The sequence below is a fragment of the Ahaetulla prasina genome, chromosome 4 (genome assembly GCF_028640845.1).
Source record: "Ahaetulla prasina isolate Xishuangbanna chromosome 4, ASM2864084v1, whole genome shotgun sequence".
Classification (NCBI taxonomy): Eukaryota; Metazoa; Chordata; class Lepidosauria; order Squamata; family Colubridae; genus Ahaetulla; species Ahaetulla prasina.
Genome location: NC_080542.1, coordinates 85765445 through 85783383, shown reverse-complemented (window position 1 = coordinate 85783383; position 17939 = coordinate 85765445). Strand labels below are relative to the sequence as shown.

The 17939-nt window shown below is 34.7% G+C and overlaps 1 protein-coding gene across 7 annotated transcripts in view; it reads right to left on the bottom strand.

Moving 5' to 3' along the window:
- Window positions 1–1040: 1040 nt before the first annotated feature.
- LOC131196623 (C-C chemokine receptor type 5-like) overlaps window positions 1041–17939 on the bottom strand; it is a 62006-nt gene continuing 45107 nt past the window's right edge. For 5 of the 7 annotated variants that reach the window (XM_058179643.1, XM_058179641.1, XM_058179639.1 and 2 more), the window contains 2 exons: window positions 5168–5278; window positions 1041–3772 (listed from right to left, as the gene is read on the bottom strand). In XM_058179643.1, the coding sequence (XP_058035626.1) occupies window positions 2685–3758 (1074 nt within the window). In that variant the 5' untranslated portion in view covers window positions 3759–3772; window positions 5168–5278 and the 3' untranslated portion in view covers window positions 1041–2684. Of the gene's footprint in view, window positions 3773–5167; window positions 5279–6504; window positions 6791–8736; window positions 8853–17939 lie in introns of those variants that run through there. The other 2 variants (XM_058179642.1, XM_058179637.1) reach the window with 2 other exon arrangements.

The following is a 17939-nucleotide window of genomic DNA, read 5'->3' as shown; positions in this document are numbered from 1 at the left end:
TATACTGTAAGGAAGAACACTTTATCCACATTTCTATTTGGTATTCTTTTGTGTATTTGATTTTTTTCTAAGCTGAAAAGCTCCAAATGTTACTATTTTTCCTCAGTGATTATGCTTTTTGCAGCACAAAATATCCCTTTTGTATGTTGGATGTATCTTTGAACAGAATTGTACATTGCAAATGTGAGTGTAAACCAGGGGTAGTCAACCTTTTAATACCTACTGCCCACTTTTGTATCTCTGTTAGTAGTAAAATTTTCTAACCACCCGCCAGTTCCATTGTAATGCACCATGTATCGTTGTCTGCGCGTGCCTCTTGTGCATCGTGGGTTGGGTTGGGTTGGGGGCGCCGGCTACCAGCTCTGCTTGTCTGTTACGGCTGGGTGGTATGGGGGGAGATGTGCGAGCTATTCTGGGATGAGGCTCTTTTGTTTGCGGTAGCACTATAGCGCCATTTAGTTTCACTTACGTAACATGAACTAAATTTATGTGCAGGTGATACAAATAGTACATTTTCAGAAATTTAAATTGTCACAGGGAATTTTATAAAAACCTAATGAAAATGTTTTTAAATAATGCTATGAATTTTTTTTAAAAAGTCAATTAAATTAAAAAAAAGGAAAGTGCTTCAGTATTGGGCAAAACCCCTACCGCTCACCATTAAAGCTGGAACACCCACTAATGTGCGGTAGGGACCAGGTTCACTACCACTACTGTAAATGGTAGTGGAAGTCATTCTTATTAGAGAAGTATTTAATTCATATTACAGAATTTTAATCTGACTGAAACCTTATACGTATTTTGGAGAAACTTAATTCCACTTATAGTCTTCCCTGGCTCCTTGAAATAAAGTTGCACTGTTTTCCCCATTGGATGGGGAATCTTTTTTATGTCATGTTATAGTGGAATGAGCTACCCCAATGTCCCATTTATGATCCATGGACCTATGAAATAAAAAATTTCAAGAATCCAGAATTTGAGCAAGCAAAATTTAATGATTTAAAAATAACACAAAACCACCTTGTATAGCTCAATTTCTAACTTGTAGCTGTTTTCTTCCTAGGAAAGTATAGGCAGAATTGCAGCCTTAATGAATTTAAAGAAGAGGAAGTCTTGCTTTTACAAGGAACTGGAACACATTAAATGTCACTGAATTAAGCTACATGGTCATTCATATTGTGTTAGAATTAGTAAACATATGTCCTGCTGCAAAAGATACTCGAAACTTAATTCAAATGATGGGAAACAATGCGGCAAGTAAATTCAAAACTAGCATTATCCGCAGCATACAAGGAAAACCAGCTGAAGATGCTCTATAGATGGCACCTTCCACCATCAAGACTTGCAAAGATGTTGCCAAATAATACCTCAACGTGTTGGAAGTGCAAGAAAACTCATGGAACATATTACCAACTATGGTGGTTGTGCCCGGCAGCAAAAAATTTTTGGGCAAATATAAAGAAATGGCTAGAAAAGATAACAAACCAACCAACTGAAAGAAAGCCGGAAACATTTTTATTAGGAATATTCATGAGATCATATACCAAAGAAATAAAATACCTGATTTTACACATCATAACAGCTGCACGAATAACATATGCACAAAATTGGAAACAGGAAAGGATGCCAACAGATGATGAAGTGATAGGAAAAGTTTTAGAATGTGCCAAGATGGACAAGTTAACAAAAGAATTTAAAGAAAAAGAAGAAACAGATTATTACATAATTTGGAACGAATGGTGTGAATGGCTTGAGGCTAGAAATAAAGATCAAAATATATATAGAGAAACTAGAAATGTAAAATATGTATATAACAAATATATAGAAATGTATAAAAGTAAGGCTATTACTGTTAGAAAAGACAATGTAAATAAAGAAAAAGGGACAATGAAGAAAATAAAACAGTAAAAGAGATATGGGGGGATATAAAACAGAAAGAAAACCACTAAGAAACATTGTTTAAAAAATAGAATATATTTATATGTTTATGTTATTTGTTTGTCATATTGTGTCATAATAAAATATTTAAAAAATTTAAAAAAACTTATCTCAAATGCTCTTATTGCAAAATGCCTTATTACATTTATAATTATTCAACTGATGTTATATGAACATTGATATATGGTTGGTTTGTGAATTAACATAGCAAAACAAATCTTTATCCATACCTTTCAACATATCCTTTCACATCAAAGTTGTATTGACTCCTTTGAAAGGAATTTTTAAATGCAGTACAGGTAGTCCTTGATTTACAACTGTTCACTTAGTGACCCTTTTGAAATTACAATGGCACTGAAAAAAGTGATTTATGATAATTTTTGACTTATGACCATTGCAGCATCCCCATGATCACATGATCAAAATTCAGATACTAGGCAACTGATTCATATTTATGAAGGTTCCAGTGTTCCTGGGTCATATGATCCCCTTTGCCAACTTCTGACAAGTAAAGTCAATCAATGGGGAAGATTCACTTAACCATGTTACTAACTTAACAACTTCAGTGATTTACTTAATTGTGGCAAGGAAGGTCGTTAAATGGAACAAAACTCACTTAACAAATGTCTCACTCAGCAGTAGAAATGTTGGGCAGTTGTGGTCATAAGTTGAGAACTACCTGTATTGAAGAGGTCCATAAAAATGCACCAATAAAAAACACTCATTTTCCCCCCTAAATATATGCTTTACAAGACTGCTGAAATGTCTTGTTCTCCAGTAGAATGAGAATACGTGGAACTGGCCCGTTCCAGAGGTTCTCGATATAGAAAGATACAGTATTTTGAGAGATGGTGACCACCATGTTTTCGGAAAAAGATAATAGTATATTTTCTAAATTTCTCACCAGCAAAAGCATAGATCACAGGATTGATACAACAATGAGCTATTGCAAGTGTTTCGGTCACTTGAATTGCTATACCAATACTACTTAACTTGCTGCAGTTATCAAGGGATAAATCACTTTGGAACAACTGGATCAGAAGAGCAACATTATATGGGGCCCAGAAAAGAAAGTAAACAATCATTATGATAAAAATAAGCCTGACTGCTTTGTTCTTCTTCTCATTTCTGCACCTCAGCAAAGTGTTTATAATGCATGCATAACAGAAAGTCATAACCATCATCGGAAAAATCAAGCCTATGAAGTTCAGTTCCAATGTAAAGAACATATTCCATACAAAGTGACTTTGATGAGGAAAATGAAAAGAGCATGTTATCCTCTCATTTTCTCCTTGTGCAGTATTAAAGATTATTCCTGGTGAACAGGCTAGAATTGCCAGGCCCCAGGTAATAATGCTTGTGATGATGCCATAGAATACAGTTCTGGCTTTTAATGCAAACACTGCATAGACTATTGCCAAATACCGATCAATAGTCAAGAGGATTATGAAAAAACTTCCACTGTAGAAGCTTAAAAAGTAGATTCCAGAAATAATTTTGCACATTGCATCTCCAAATACCCACTCATCTACTACATAGTGAATCCGAAATGGGATTGAGAAAATGAAAAGTAAATCAGAAATGGCTAAATTTAATAGGTATATATCAGTCATACTCTTGAATTTCTTATATTTGATTAGAATCAGTACAACTAGCATGTTACCCAAAAGACCAAAGATGAACACCAAAGAATAAAGGGTTGGCAGGATATTGGAACCAAATTTTTGGACAGCCTTCGCTTGGCATGGTGTTACCATATCACTATAGTCATATTCAGTGGTGGTAGATACTTCATTTGTTCCATTTATTAGATTGTCCATCTTGTTCCCTGTTACTGAAAAAGACAGAGTTGTTTACTATTAAAGGGAGACAATGCAAAGCTTTTAAAAATATTGGAAACATATAATAGTAACAATGCCATGTTGATTTCCATATATAAGAGAACACATTGAATTTTAACCAGGGGAAAAAAAGATCACCTTTCATCTTCATAAATGTTACCATATTTGAGATTAAAAAACAACTCACTGAAGATTTGCATCTCCTAGAACCTGACTAACCCATTGTGCCCATTAAAAAAAGTTTTATTTTTGGAGATGCAACAAAATAGTGAAAGCTCTATATATGCTAATTGATCTCTAATATGTCTTTCAAGGGATGTGGTGGCTCAGTGGCTAGGACACTGAGCTTGTCGATTGAAAGGTTGGCAATTCAGCGGTTCAAATCCCTAGTGCCGCGTAACTGGGTGAGCTCCTGTTATTTGTCCCAGCTTCTGCCAACCTAGCAGTTCGAAAGCATGTAAAAATGCAAGTAGAAAAATAGGGACCACCTTTAGTGGAAAGGTAACAGCGTTCTGTGCGCCTTTGGCATTTAGCCATGCCGGCCACATGACCACGGAGATGTCTTTGGACAGCGCTAGCTCTTGCGAGGGGAACTTTTACCTTTACTTTATGTGTTTCATACATGTGAATACATTAAATGGCAAGTACATCCAAATGGTAGTTAACTTCCCAAAATCTTGGATCCTAAGCATTGAATTCGTTTAACAAAAAGTCAGATCAGATTTCACGGGATATTAGTCACTGAGAAGATTTTTTTACATAAAATTTACATAAAATATCTGAAAAGAGTCCATTTTCAATTTATTAAATCCTTCTACTATTAAAAGAGTAACTTATATAGCCTTATGGCTGAAATGTTTTTGGAAAATAGCTGAGAAGAATGTGAATTGGAATGAAAACTTGTTTTCTCACAGGTTCCAATGGATTCCAATAGAAGCAGTGATGGGAGTAGTGGATTTGCTTGAACCACATACAATATTTCTGACTCACCATTTATTTTTTAGGTTTTTATTCTGAAGTGAAACTTCATAATAATATCAGGGTTCCCATTTTGTACAACAATGCTACAATTTTCATTTTACAAACATTCAGAAGCAAATTGATGATTAATAGTGAGACCAGCTTCTTTTCCACCTTATCTGATATAGAATTCTGAAGAACCAGAAATTTCACAGTCCTTTTTGCCTTAACAAAGTTCTTGATTAACATAACTAATAATTCTGCATTTTTCCTTCACAAATTGGAATAGTTATTATTATTATCATCACTTTAATTAATCAATGACCAGAATATAAATCAATAAAGGAATATAAATTAATAAAAAGAAATGAAGGAACTATCAAATCATGTACTTTCATAAAACATATTTATTTTTCAATGTTACTTACCTAACTTTTCCAATGGAACTTTTATTACTCTTAGACTTTCAAGAAGAACATATCCCCGTGGCAGCAGTTAATTGAAGAAAATAATCACAAAAGCTTGCATGTACTTGTTCCCTGAGGAATGAAAGAGAACAACATCATTTGATGCTGGAGGAAGAACAGAGTTTTAAAACAGAATTTGGGAAACTGAGGACATTCAGAAATATTTCTACATTAATAGTACAACTATACTATGCTCAAGAGTCTTTAGGGATTCAGCAGTCATAATAATACTTCCATATTTTATTATTGTATGATAATAAAGTTGCAACTACAACAAAAAGATGATGAAGAAAAAAGAGCAGTAAAAGAATATCTGAATGACATAGAAGATCCACTGAAGCTTGTATACTATGAAGGCTTACCAAGCTAAAGAAATCAAACTGGCCTATAAGTATGATCAAATGAAGAACAGAAAAAGACATGGCAATGCAAAGTATTACATGGCCCTTACATAATGAAAATTGTAGGCAAAGCAGATACTAAACCCTGACAATGGCTAAGAGCAGGAAAGTTGAAGAAAGAGACAGAGGTATAATTGTGGTTCCATAAGAAAAAGCTCTAAGAATAAATGCATACAAAGCCAGAACTGAGAAGACAGAAACAGACAGCAACTGCCACCTTTGCAAACAAACTGAAAAAACAGTGAATCACCTATATACACGCTACAAAACTTTGCAGAGTACAAGCAGCAGCATAACAAAGTAGCAACAGTGGTTCATTGTTGCAAGGAATATAATTTGACTGTAAGAATTGGTAAGACCCCAAAATAGACAAAGTAATAGAAAACAAGGAAGCTAAAGTGTTTTGGAATTTTAGAATTCAAATAGAGCAATACCTGCCACGTAATACCTAAAGCTTAATCATTGCTTATAAAAAAGACAAAAACATCTGGGTATTGGACATGGCAGTAGCCGAAGACAACAGAATAGAAAAGAAAGAACTGGAGAAAATCATAAAATATAAAAACCTACAAATATAAGTAGAAAGACATGGCAAAAGAAAGTAGTAATAGTAATAGATTCCTTGGATGCAATTCCAAACTATCTGGCATACCGCCTGAATACCATCAGCACTGACAAAATCAGTCACTCAGTTGCAAAAGACAGTTTTACTTGGAACAACTTACATCTTGCAGTGATATGTTTAATAATACCAAATAATATCCACCTATCCCAGATCTTTGAGAAAGACTTGATATGTGTACAACATATCAAATCCAGTCTACACATCTAACTGCAACCAGTCATAATAATAATAGTAATAATAATAGTAACAAGACCAAGAAAAGCAACTTATACCTGAGTTTAATTCTAGAAACATCATATAAAGATCTCCAGTTAATAGGATATGCAGAGAATTATTCTGTAATTTCATCTGGTCATCATAATTTAATTGCCTACATTTTAGCATGTGATCTAGTTGCTCTATCTGTGGGCAAAGCCATCCCACCTATTGGTTTCTGAGCAATCTATCTGTGCAAAATGAACCACAAATCAAGAAGCAAAGAGGTGGAGCACTGCAAGGTCTGAATCATGACTGAGTCATGGGAAAATGAGACCTGGAGAAAAGGAAGTGCCTCTCGTCCCTCCTTCCCTCCCTTCCTTTCTTCCTTCCCTTTCCTTTTGCCAAATTCAGAGGAGTTCTGCCAGTTGTAGCTATGAAGAAATAGGACAAAGTATGACACACACAACATTTCTTCATTGCCATAGCTTTTAGCTAACACTGCTGGAAAGCTGCTCCTGTAGACTTCACTGCAATGTGGCATTCTGGGAAGCTAGAACCAATGTTAAGAGCTGCTGAATTGCAGGAAATATTAGGGAACAGGATGCTTCAAGAGTATCAGGAATAATAAGCAACAGCAATGCATAAGAAGAAGGGACAGATATCAGCTTGTCTGATTCCTTTCTGGCTGCTAGAACTCCTTGAAAATCTCAATGTGTACCAAATAACTAGACTACCTCCTACTCTGAACTTGTGGTGGAAGCAATCCATCCCATAGCAACTGGAAACCAGCTGAGGCCCACTAAGCTGTTTACATCTAGCAGCAAGTGTGAAGGGCCGGAAAAACAGCTGCAGCTATAACTCGCCTTCTCGTCATACTGGGTTTTCAAGAGTCAAATGTGCAAATACTTGTCATAAAGGAAATTCAGTACACTATCACTGTTTTGTCTGTTTACTGCAGCTGGTAAGGTGGGGAGAGGATATACGAATGATTTGACATTTTCAGTAGAGAAAAGGCAAAAGGCTGAGTAAGGCTGAATAGTCCATTTCAAGGTATTTTTAATTAAAAATTATAGAGTGGGGGTACAATTTCAGGACAATTGTTCTGAAACTTCAATTTCTACAAAATTACTGAAATTACCAAAAGAAATCAAAATGCTAATGAAAATACATTTACTTAAATCACCATTTACCCAATAAGGCAGAGTATGTTAAGGAATATTGGCCATGATTGCATTTTTGTAGACTCTTTATTGTTAGAATAATGATGCAAATTAATTAATACATTTCAATCCCTATTCTTTTACTTCCCTTTTTATTTCCCTTATTTATTTAAGCAAAATTATGTATCTAAGGGGTATGTTAAAATCAAGAAGCAGATTCATCCCATATTTAGAGAAATGCATATTCCACTTTTCCATTTCCTGCTAAGGCTGTCTGTGGGGAGTAAGAGAAACTCATCTTTCCTATATGCAAAGGTCGCTGAGCTGGAATGCCATCCCATGTTTTTCCTCCCATTTCTAGAGCTAGGTCGGAGCAATTCTCCTTCAAGCAGTGTGGTCTGAGTGGAGTACTGAATGGAGAGGGATGTCAGAGGCAAAACTATTCTTTGCTAGAAAGATTATTATTGTCTATGGAATTTGGACTAATCTGAGAGGCTATCCTTGCAAGGTGTCTTCTGAAGTGAGACATTTATTGGCAGGATTGCAGGTACATCATTACTAAGGAAATAGCCAAAAATGATCTGAGAAGGAACACCCGGGCTTCGATCAGGACACTGTTATACGTGGATTATTTGCCAGTCAGAAAGAAGCTTCAGGGTACTATGAGCACTGGGAAAATGAGTCCATGTAATTATAGTTCAGCTGCAATGTAGTTGAAAGTTTATTGCCATCAGAAGTTGTGGATACTTCATCAATGAAGGTTTTTAAGGTTTTTAAGAAGAGACTGGACAGTCACTTGTTTGAAATGGTATAGGGGAGGGCTGTCAAACTCCTGGCCTACAGTTTAGCAAAGGAGGAAAAAGTCCTGATATGTCATGTGATGCCACCGTGACAATGTGAGTTTGACACCCCTGTATGCTTGAGCAGGGGGTTGGACTAGAAGACCTCCAAGATCCCTTCCAGCTCTATTCTGATTGATTGATTGATTGAGGGTTTTGCTTTGTTTTAATTTTTCAGATGGAATGGTTTTGTGTTTCCTTTGAAAAGAACCTTCGCTTACTTCTTTTCCCAGCTCCTGAATGCCACATAGGTATGCAAACATCAAACAAACAAACAAATCTAACTACAGGGTCACATGCAACTTGCCAGCACTGTTTTCTCACTTCTACAGTTCCATCCAGTGGTGCCTTTATTGCATTTGGGGAGTACTGGAAAATACAAAGGCCTCTTTTGCATGAAGGAGGGGAGGAAAATTGGGGTACCTAAGAAAAAACAGATGCTTTATATCCTTACAAGTCCACCAAATATGAAAATATGTAGCGTCATCACAATTAGGGCCGGGTTACTTACGGGACCGCCTGCTGCTACCGAATACCTCTCACCGACCCGTGCGCTCTCACAGAGAGGGACTCCTCAGGGTGCCATCGGCGCGACAGTGTCGTCTGGCGACGCCCAGGGGAAGGGCCTTCTCTGTGGGGGCTCCCGCCCTCTGGAACGAACTCCCCCCAGGACTTCGTCAACTTCCGGACCTCCGAACCTTTCGCCGCGAGCTTAAAACTCACTTATTCACCTGCGCTGGACTGGGTTAGTTTTTTAAGTTTATGGGTTTTTAATGGGTTTTATTTCTAAATTTTAATTCTGGCCAATTTAATAAGTTTTTTAATTATATTTTAATTGTATTTATAGTGTATTATGTATTTTTACTTGGCTGTGAACCGCCCTGAGTCCTTCGGGAGAAGGGCGGTATACAAATTTAAATAATAATAATAAAATAATAAATAATAAAAAATTACATCTCCAACATTTTGCTTGCATATCTGGATACATTCACGATAATTTCTTAGGATCTAAATGCCATCTATAAAACATTTTATAAAAATTTTCCCTCAAATTCTGTGCCTGCGTGAATTTAACATTTCTAACCCAAATTTTTCCCCAAGTTTCCAATAATATTGGCTCCTGAAAATTTTGTGCCCACTTTATCATACAATCCTTTATTAAATCTCTTTCAGAATCTATTTCTATCAACACAGTATACAATTTCTTTATATGCTCCTGAGGCTGATTTCTAATTTGCTTTACCAAATTTCCCTCGTTCTGCTCTATACCAATTTTCTGATCTTCCTTCCATCTAGCACGTAGTTGCTCATATTGAAACCAAGTATAATTTTTCCCTTCTTCTTTTAATATGTGCAAAGATTTTAATTGCAAATTACTTCTTTCAGTATACAAAAGATCTTTATATGTAATCATTTCCTGATTCTGTTCTATATTTATATTCTCTATTGTATGTCTAGGACTTGCCCACATAGGAACCTTATAATTTAGTTTATTTTTTCCAAACACGCAGAAGAGCAGTTCTTAACACATGATTTTTAAAGGCCTTATCCACTTTTTCGTCATAAATTAAATATGCATGCCATCCATATAGCAAGTCATAACCTTCTATATTCAGAATTCTTTCCTCCATTAAATTAAACCAATCACTTATTGCAGAGAGAGCAGCTGCTTCATAGTATAATTTAAAATTGGGCATTTTTAAACCTCCCCTTTCTCGAGAATTTTTTTTTTTAATTGAAAAAGTTTTAACAAACAAAAACATTTTTCCCCCTTCCCCCCCCTCCCCCTTACAAAACCCCCTTCCCCCCTCCCTTCCCCCCCCCCCCGGCTTCCCGGGTCAATCACAAGGTATTGTTATATATAAACCAAACATAAAGTAAAATTTTCCCTTCTAATCCAATTAACCTCATCCAAATCTTTTCATTTCCCAACCCCCCCATTATATAAAATAATACTTCCTAATTATTCAAAGGCAATCTGATATTTCTTAATCTGATATCTGTTTTGTAAATAATCAATCCATTTTTTCCATTCAATTAAATATCTTTCCTGTGGACTTCCTGGTTGGCTCCGTAGGCAATGGAGGTGATCCTTTTGATCACCAACCTCTGGATCGTGTTGGACCGCTAAGACAGCGACAATCAGCTGCCCAGCGGTTCGAAATTCCCCCTCTTCGGGCGAAGAAGAGGAGGTGAGCATAAGAAGCAGAGGTAGAGCTTCCCTAGACTCCTGGAAGACACCAGGGGGCTCGAAGGGTTAAGCCCCCTCAGAACTTCAAAGGGCTCCAGATCTGGGGCTTTTTTTCCTGCTCCGGCAGACCTAATTGCCGCGACCAACCGCCGGGACCAATTTTAACTTAAAGAAGAAAATACCGGACTGAACAGAAACAGGAGAGTTTTAACGATAAAAGCAAGTAATTAAATCAATTTCCTGTTATTTTTTTTTAAGTTTTGGAGTTGACTTTAAAGTGAAAATGGCGATTGTTCTTCAATGAGCTACGCAGTTGAAAACGAAAGTGTTACAGACAGAAGCTATTTGTGATTATTTTAGCTTCTCTGTGAAAACGAAAGTGTTACAATTCTTACTGCTTGCTGTTTATTGCTGAAGACCAGCTGGATATTTTTTAAAAAAACATTGTAATGAGAAGGGAGAAGAGATATTGAGACTGTTGTTTTTTTTTTAAAGAGACTTAGAAGATTTATATGTAATATTAAGTTAAAGAGAAATTTTAAGAGATGGCAGCAAAACAATTAAAGACAACTGTTACAAAAACCCCAGGAACATCAACACCGGGAGCTTCTCCAACACATACTGCAGATACAAAATCACTAAATTTGGAAGCACTTCAGGATAATCTGAAAGATTTTATGAAAGAATCTCTTAATGATGCTATGAACTTGCAAACTTCTCAGATAGAAGAAAAGTTTAAATTAATTACAGAAGAAATGTCAGAGATGAAAAAACAGATGTTAGAAATTCAAATTGGAAATAAAGAAGTCAAAGAAGGTTTGGTGTCAGTAGTACAGGGTCTGGCATCAAATGTGATTTTACTGGAGCAGGAAGTAGAAGAAATAAAGAAAGATAATTTAAAATTGGAAAATAAGATTGAGGTAGTTCAAAGTAAAATGGATAAAGTTGATGATGGAATTGTTTTGGTACAATATAGAGCTATGGAACATGCTTTACGAATACGTGGTATGAAAGAGCATAAACAAGAGAATTTGAAGCAAATTTTTTCTGAGGCCTTTGCGGAGATTTTGGCAATTCGGCCAGTAGATGTGGCTTTTCATATTGACAAAATTTATCGTGTGAATTCCTGGATAGCAAGACAAAGAAATCTTCCGAGAGACATTGTCATTTATTTTACTACTAGAACAGTGAGAAATGAGATTTTACAAGCTTCTTTTAAAGGAGACAAGATTCAAGCGGCTGGCCAAGATATTTTAATACTAAAGGAAATTCCCCCCAAAATGTTGAGAGGTAGGAAGGAGTTTGCTTTTTTGGTGAATGAACTTAAAAAATGTCAGATTGAGTATAGATGGGACATCCCAACTGGTACAATAGTTTATTATGAAGGGAAAGCACATCGTCTTAATACAGTCAGTAAAGCACGAGAGTTTTATGCTTATGTGCTTAAAGCTGGAAGTCCACCATCTCCGAATGGTAGGAGAAAGGAAGGCGAAATTAAAGAAAAAGAAGTGATAGTAATGGAAGAAGACCTTTTACAAGTGTTGGATGTGTCTAAGATGGGATCAGAGCTTCCAAAAGAGTCAAGGATGACAAGAGCGGCTGTCAAACACAAGGAACAAGAAGAAAAGGCTTAACAGGCTCAATCTGCTATTACCAAGACGGAAACAGTGGGAGGAGCAAGGCCCAAAGAAAGATATGATTTGCGGCTGGTGCTTCAAAAGTTTCCGATTGCTGATAATGGCAATTAGACTTTTATCTTGGAATGTTAATGGATTAAACTCACCACAAAAGAGAAGAAAGATATTTCATTATTTGAAGCAATTTAAAAATGACATTGTATGTTTACAAGAAACACATATTAGAACATTAGACCAGAAATATTTGATAAATTCAAAATTGGGAATACATTTTGCTGCATCTGCTACAGAAAAGAAGAATGGACTAGTTGTTTATATAAAGAGTAATTTATCTGCAACATTAATTGAGGCGGATAATCAAGGAAGATATATTTATTTATTTATTTATTTATTTATTTCGATTTTTATACCGCCCTTCTCCCGGAGGACTCAGTATTGCTATTGAACTTTTATTGGAGAGGAGAAAAATACTTTTAATAGGAGTTTATGCACCAAATCAACAACAGGAAAAATTTTATAAGTTTTTACATAAAAGAATAACATCTTGGGATTATAAAACTTATATATTAATGGGTGATTGGAACGGAGTGATGGATATCCAGAAAGATAAAATAAGTCTTAGAAATATTTCCAATCGTGTAAAACTGCCAAAGGCTTTCTTTGATTTGATGGAAGATTTAGAATTGAGAGACGTATGGTGAGAATGCAATGAAAAAGAGAGAGATTTTACATTTTTTTCTGACAGACATCAATCCTTTTCTAGGATCAATTTTATTTTAATTACTAATGATTTATTTTTCAGAGTGAAGAAGACCAAAATTTGTTCTAGAACTTTGTCTGATCATAGTCCAGTTTGGATTGAGCTAGATCGGGAAAAAGAGGCCAGGAGGTCGTGGAGGATGAATGAGAACTTGTTTAAATACGAACAAAATGTAAATGAATGTAAAATTTTAATGAAGGAATTTTTTTCTTTGAATATGGACAAAGGGACACCTATAGAGATAGTTTGGGACACCAGCAAGGCTTATATGAGGGGAATTTTATTAGATATGAATAATAAATATAGAAATAGATTGCACAAAAGGCGAAAAGAATTAGAAGAGGAAATTAAAAGGAAGGAGCAGTTATTGGTATGTAATCCAGGAGATAGTAAAATAAAAGAGTCAATAGATATATTAAGAGGTCAATTTAATATGTTAATGGCAGATCAGGTGGCAACTAATTTACAATATGCAAAACACAATTTGTTTAATAATTCTAATAAACCTGGAAGGTGGTTAGCATATTTATTAAGAAAGAAACAGAAACGACGTATAATTGATAAAATAGAATATAGGAGTAAGGAAGTATATCAGCAAAATTTGATTAAAAAAGCTTTTTTAGAATATTATATTAAGTTATATTCTAGAGATGTGATTAATGATAAAGATATAGATAGATATTTACAGGACCACGGTATTTTAGAAATTACAGCAGATCAAAGGGAAGAGTTGAATCAATTAATTTCTTCAGAGGAAATAGTGTTTGCAATTAAGTAGCTCAAAGCGAATAAAGCACCAGATACAGATGGTCTGACAACTACTTATTATAAAAATTTACAAAATGAGATGATTGTACCACTTAAGGAGTTATTTAACAGAATACAAAGGGGAGGAGAAGCTCCTCCCTCATGGAGGACAGCTTTTATTTCATTAATACCTAAAGAAGATCGAGATGGTGTTAAACCAGAGAATTATAGGCCAATATCGCTTTTAAATACTGATTATAAGATATTTGCTAAGATATTAGCGAATAGATTGATGCCACTGATGACTCAATTAATTCATAATGATCAAACAGGATTTATTAAGGGGAGACAGATGAGATATAATATGAGACAAATTGTAAATTTACTTGAATATTTGGAAAGAAACAGCCAGGTCTCAGCAGCATTCCTCTTTTTGGATGCGGAAAAAGCTTTTGATAGATTGGATTGGCAGTTTTTGTTTAAAGTAATAGAAAAAATGCAATTTGGGGATTATTTTATTCAAGCAATTAAGGCTATATATCAAAAGCAAACAGCTCAAATAATAGTAAATGGTGGATTAACAGAATCTTTCAAGATTGAGAAAGGGACTAGACAAGGATGTCCCTTGTCACCATTATTATTCATTCTAACTTTGGAAATATTATTGAGTAATATACGTGGTCTAGATCGAATAAAAGGAATTAGAATTAAAAATCAAGATTATAAATTAAGAGTGTTTGCAGATGATCTGGTTGTTTCTTTATCTCAACCAACACAATCAGCTGTATATCTAAAGGAGACAATTGATCAGTATAGTAAGGTATCTGGGTTTAAAGTGAATCAACAGAAGACAAAAATGATAATTAAAAATATGAATACACATCAGAGGGAAGATCTAGAAAGAATAACTGGATATGAAGTAGTTAAAAAGGTTAAATACCTAGGAGTATATATTACAGCATCGAATGTAAAATTATATAAAAATAATTATGAGGTATTGTGGGGAAAAGTAATTAAAGAAATGGAGAATTGGAAGAAGTTACAGTTATCATTGTTGGGAAGAGTGGCAGCTATAAAAATGAATGTTTTGCCTAGATTTTTATTTTTCTTTCAAATGATTCCAATATTGAAGAAAGATGCAAATTTACAAGAATGGCAAAAAGGGATTAATAATTTTGTATGGAAGGGTAAAAAACCGAGAATAAAGTTAAAAATAATGCAAGACGTTAGGGAAAGAGGGGGTTTAAAAATGCCTAACTTGAAATTGTACTATGATGCAGTTGTCTTAGCTTTAATTTCTGATTGGATTAATTTAACAGAGGAAAGGATTTTGAATATAGAAGGTTATGGTTTGTTATATGGATGGCATGCATATGTAATATATGACAAGAAAATTGATAAGACATTTAAGAATAATATGGTCAGAAGTGTGTTGTTGAGGGTTTGGAAAAAATATCAGTATAAGTTAGATGGAAAGATACCAATATGGACTATCCCCAGACATATGATAGAGAATAAAATATATTACAAAAAATGGAGGTTTTCACTTACAAAGAGCTTTTGACTATGGAAAAAGGGGAATTACAGTTAAAATCTAAGGAGAAATTGAGGGATGAAGGGAGAGATTATACATGGTTCCAGTATGGACAATTGCAATCTAGATGGAAAATAGATCAGAAAATTGGTATAAGGCAAAGTGATGATAACTTGGTAAAACAAATAAAAGATCAAGGTAAACAGCATATAAAGAGATTATATAATGTACTGGTTGAAATTGATTCAGAAATGGAGTTGGTTAAAGATTGTATGGTAAAACGGGCACAAAATTTTCAACAACCTATAATGTTAGAAACATGGGAAAAATTTGGGTGAGGAATGTTAAATTTACGCAAGCACAAAATTTAAGAGAAAATTTTTATAAAATGTTTTATAGATGGCATTTAGATCCTAAAAAACTTTCATGTATGTATCCAAATGTGAAAGCAAAATGTTGGAGATGTGATTGTGAGGATGCTACCTATTATCATATATGGTGGACTTGCAAAAAAGTTAAAGCTTTTTGGATTAAAATATGGTGGATTATGCAGAACATTTTGAAAAAGAAGATCAAGTTTGTCCCACAGTTCTTTTTATTAGGAATAATTCCAGATTGCACTGTTATTGAGACAAAACTGATTTTGAATTTAATAACTGCGGCAAGACTATTGATTGCACAATATTGGAAGAAAGAAGACTTACCTACAATTGGAGAATGGATTAGTAAAGTATCAAATTTAGCAGAAATGGCAAAAATTTCTGCCTATTTGAAAGACTGTACACAAGAAAAATATATTTTGGAATGGAGAAAGTGGATTGATTATATTCAAAATAAGTATCAGATTAAAAAATATCAATTAGTTTTTGAGTGAAGTTAGGAATTGCTATGTATTAGAGTTTAAGAAAGAAGGGAATTGATAGTGTGATGGTGTGATGGTGTGAAATGGAATATGTTTTATGTTATATTTTAGATTATGTTTGTTAGTTACAATACCCTGTATTCTGTTCTGGGAAGTCTCGGGGAGGAAATGGGGGAGGGAAGATTATAAATTGAGTGATTGCCATTGTACAGAAATAATGGTAGAATTAAACAAGTTGGAATGGTGTAAAGTCGGGGCTGCTCGGTAACCACTCCCGAAGGGAAAGGGAGGAAAGAGGAGTAAAGAAGGAAGAAAGTAGGTAGGTAGGTAGGTAGGTAGGTAGGTAGGAAAGAAGGGAGGGAGAAGAAAGGATAGGAGGAGAAGAAGGAGGAGAAGATAGAGGGTTAGAAAGGATGGTAGTGAGAAGTGGGAAAGAGGAAGGGAAGTAGGAAAGCGAGGAGAAGGATGGTGGGGAAAGCCGAAGAAGGATGAGAAGGGTAGAAAGGATTAAGGGAGGGAGTGGCGGTCGAGCAGCCCGGATTGAGCATAATTTGAGTATAGGATCGATTGTTGTATAAGTGATTGTATTGTACACTGGTCAAATTGTGGGAATTATTATGGAAAATAAAAAATTTTGCAAATGAAAATAAATATCTTTCCTACATATTATCTTTCAAAAAAGCTGAGATTTTAGCCATCTCAGCCAAATTAGTAACTTTCAATATCCATTCTTCTATTGTAGGTAACTCTTTTTTCTTCCAATATTGTCCAATCAACAGCCTTGCTGCTGTTATTAAATTCAGAATCAATTTAGTCTCAATCCCTGTACAATCCATTATAATTCCCAAAAGGAAAAATTGCGGCAGGAACTTTATCTTCTTCTTCAGGACATTTTGAATAATCCACCAAATTCTTATCCAAAAGGCCTTAATTTTCTTGCAAGTCCACCAAATATGAAAATATGTAGCGTCATCACAGTCACACCTCCAACATTTCGCTTGGATATCAGGATACATACATGATAATTTTTTAGGATTTAAGTCCCATCTATAAAACATCTTATAAAAATTTTCCCTTAAATTCTGTGCTTGTGTAAACTTAACATTTCTAACCCAGATTTTCTCCCATGTTTCCAAGATTATTGGTTCCTGAATATTCTGTGGCCATTCCTTTCCCGAGAATCTTGAATTATTTTCATTTTAACCCTATCTTTTTTACCTTCCCATATAAATTTATTAATTCCCATCTGCCATTCCTCAAGATTCTTATCTTTCTTAATTATTGGTATCATCTGAAAGAGGAATAAAAATCTAGGTAAAACATTCATTTTAATAGCAGCTATTCTCCCCAACAATGATAATTGCAATTTTTTCCAAACAATCAACTCCTTCTGAACTTTTTGCCATAAAACCTCATAGTTATTCTTATACAATTCTTATACAATTTATCCAAACGGCCTTATACATTAAGGCCTTTTGGGTAAAAATTTGGTGGATTTTACAAAATGTTCTGAAAAAGAAGATAGTTCCTGCCGCAATTTTTTCTGCTGGGAATTATTACAGACTATACAGTAATTGAGACTAAATTGATTTTAAATCTAATAACAGCAGCAAGATTACTAATAGGACAGTATTGGAAGAAAAAAGAAGTACCTACAATAGAAGAATGGATATTGAAAGTTGCCAATTTGGCTGAGATGGCGAAAATATCAGCCTTTTTGAAAGACGATACACAAGAAAGATACTTAAAGGAATTGAAAAAATGGATTGACTATATTCA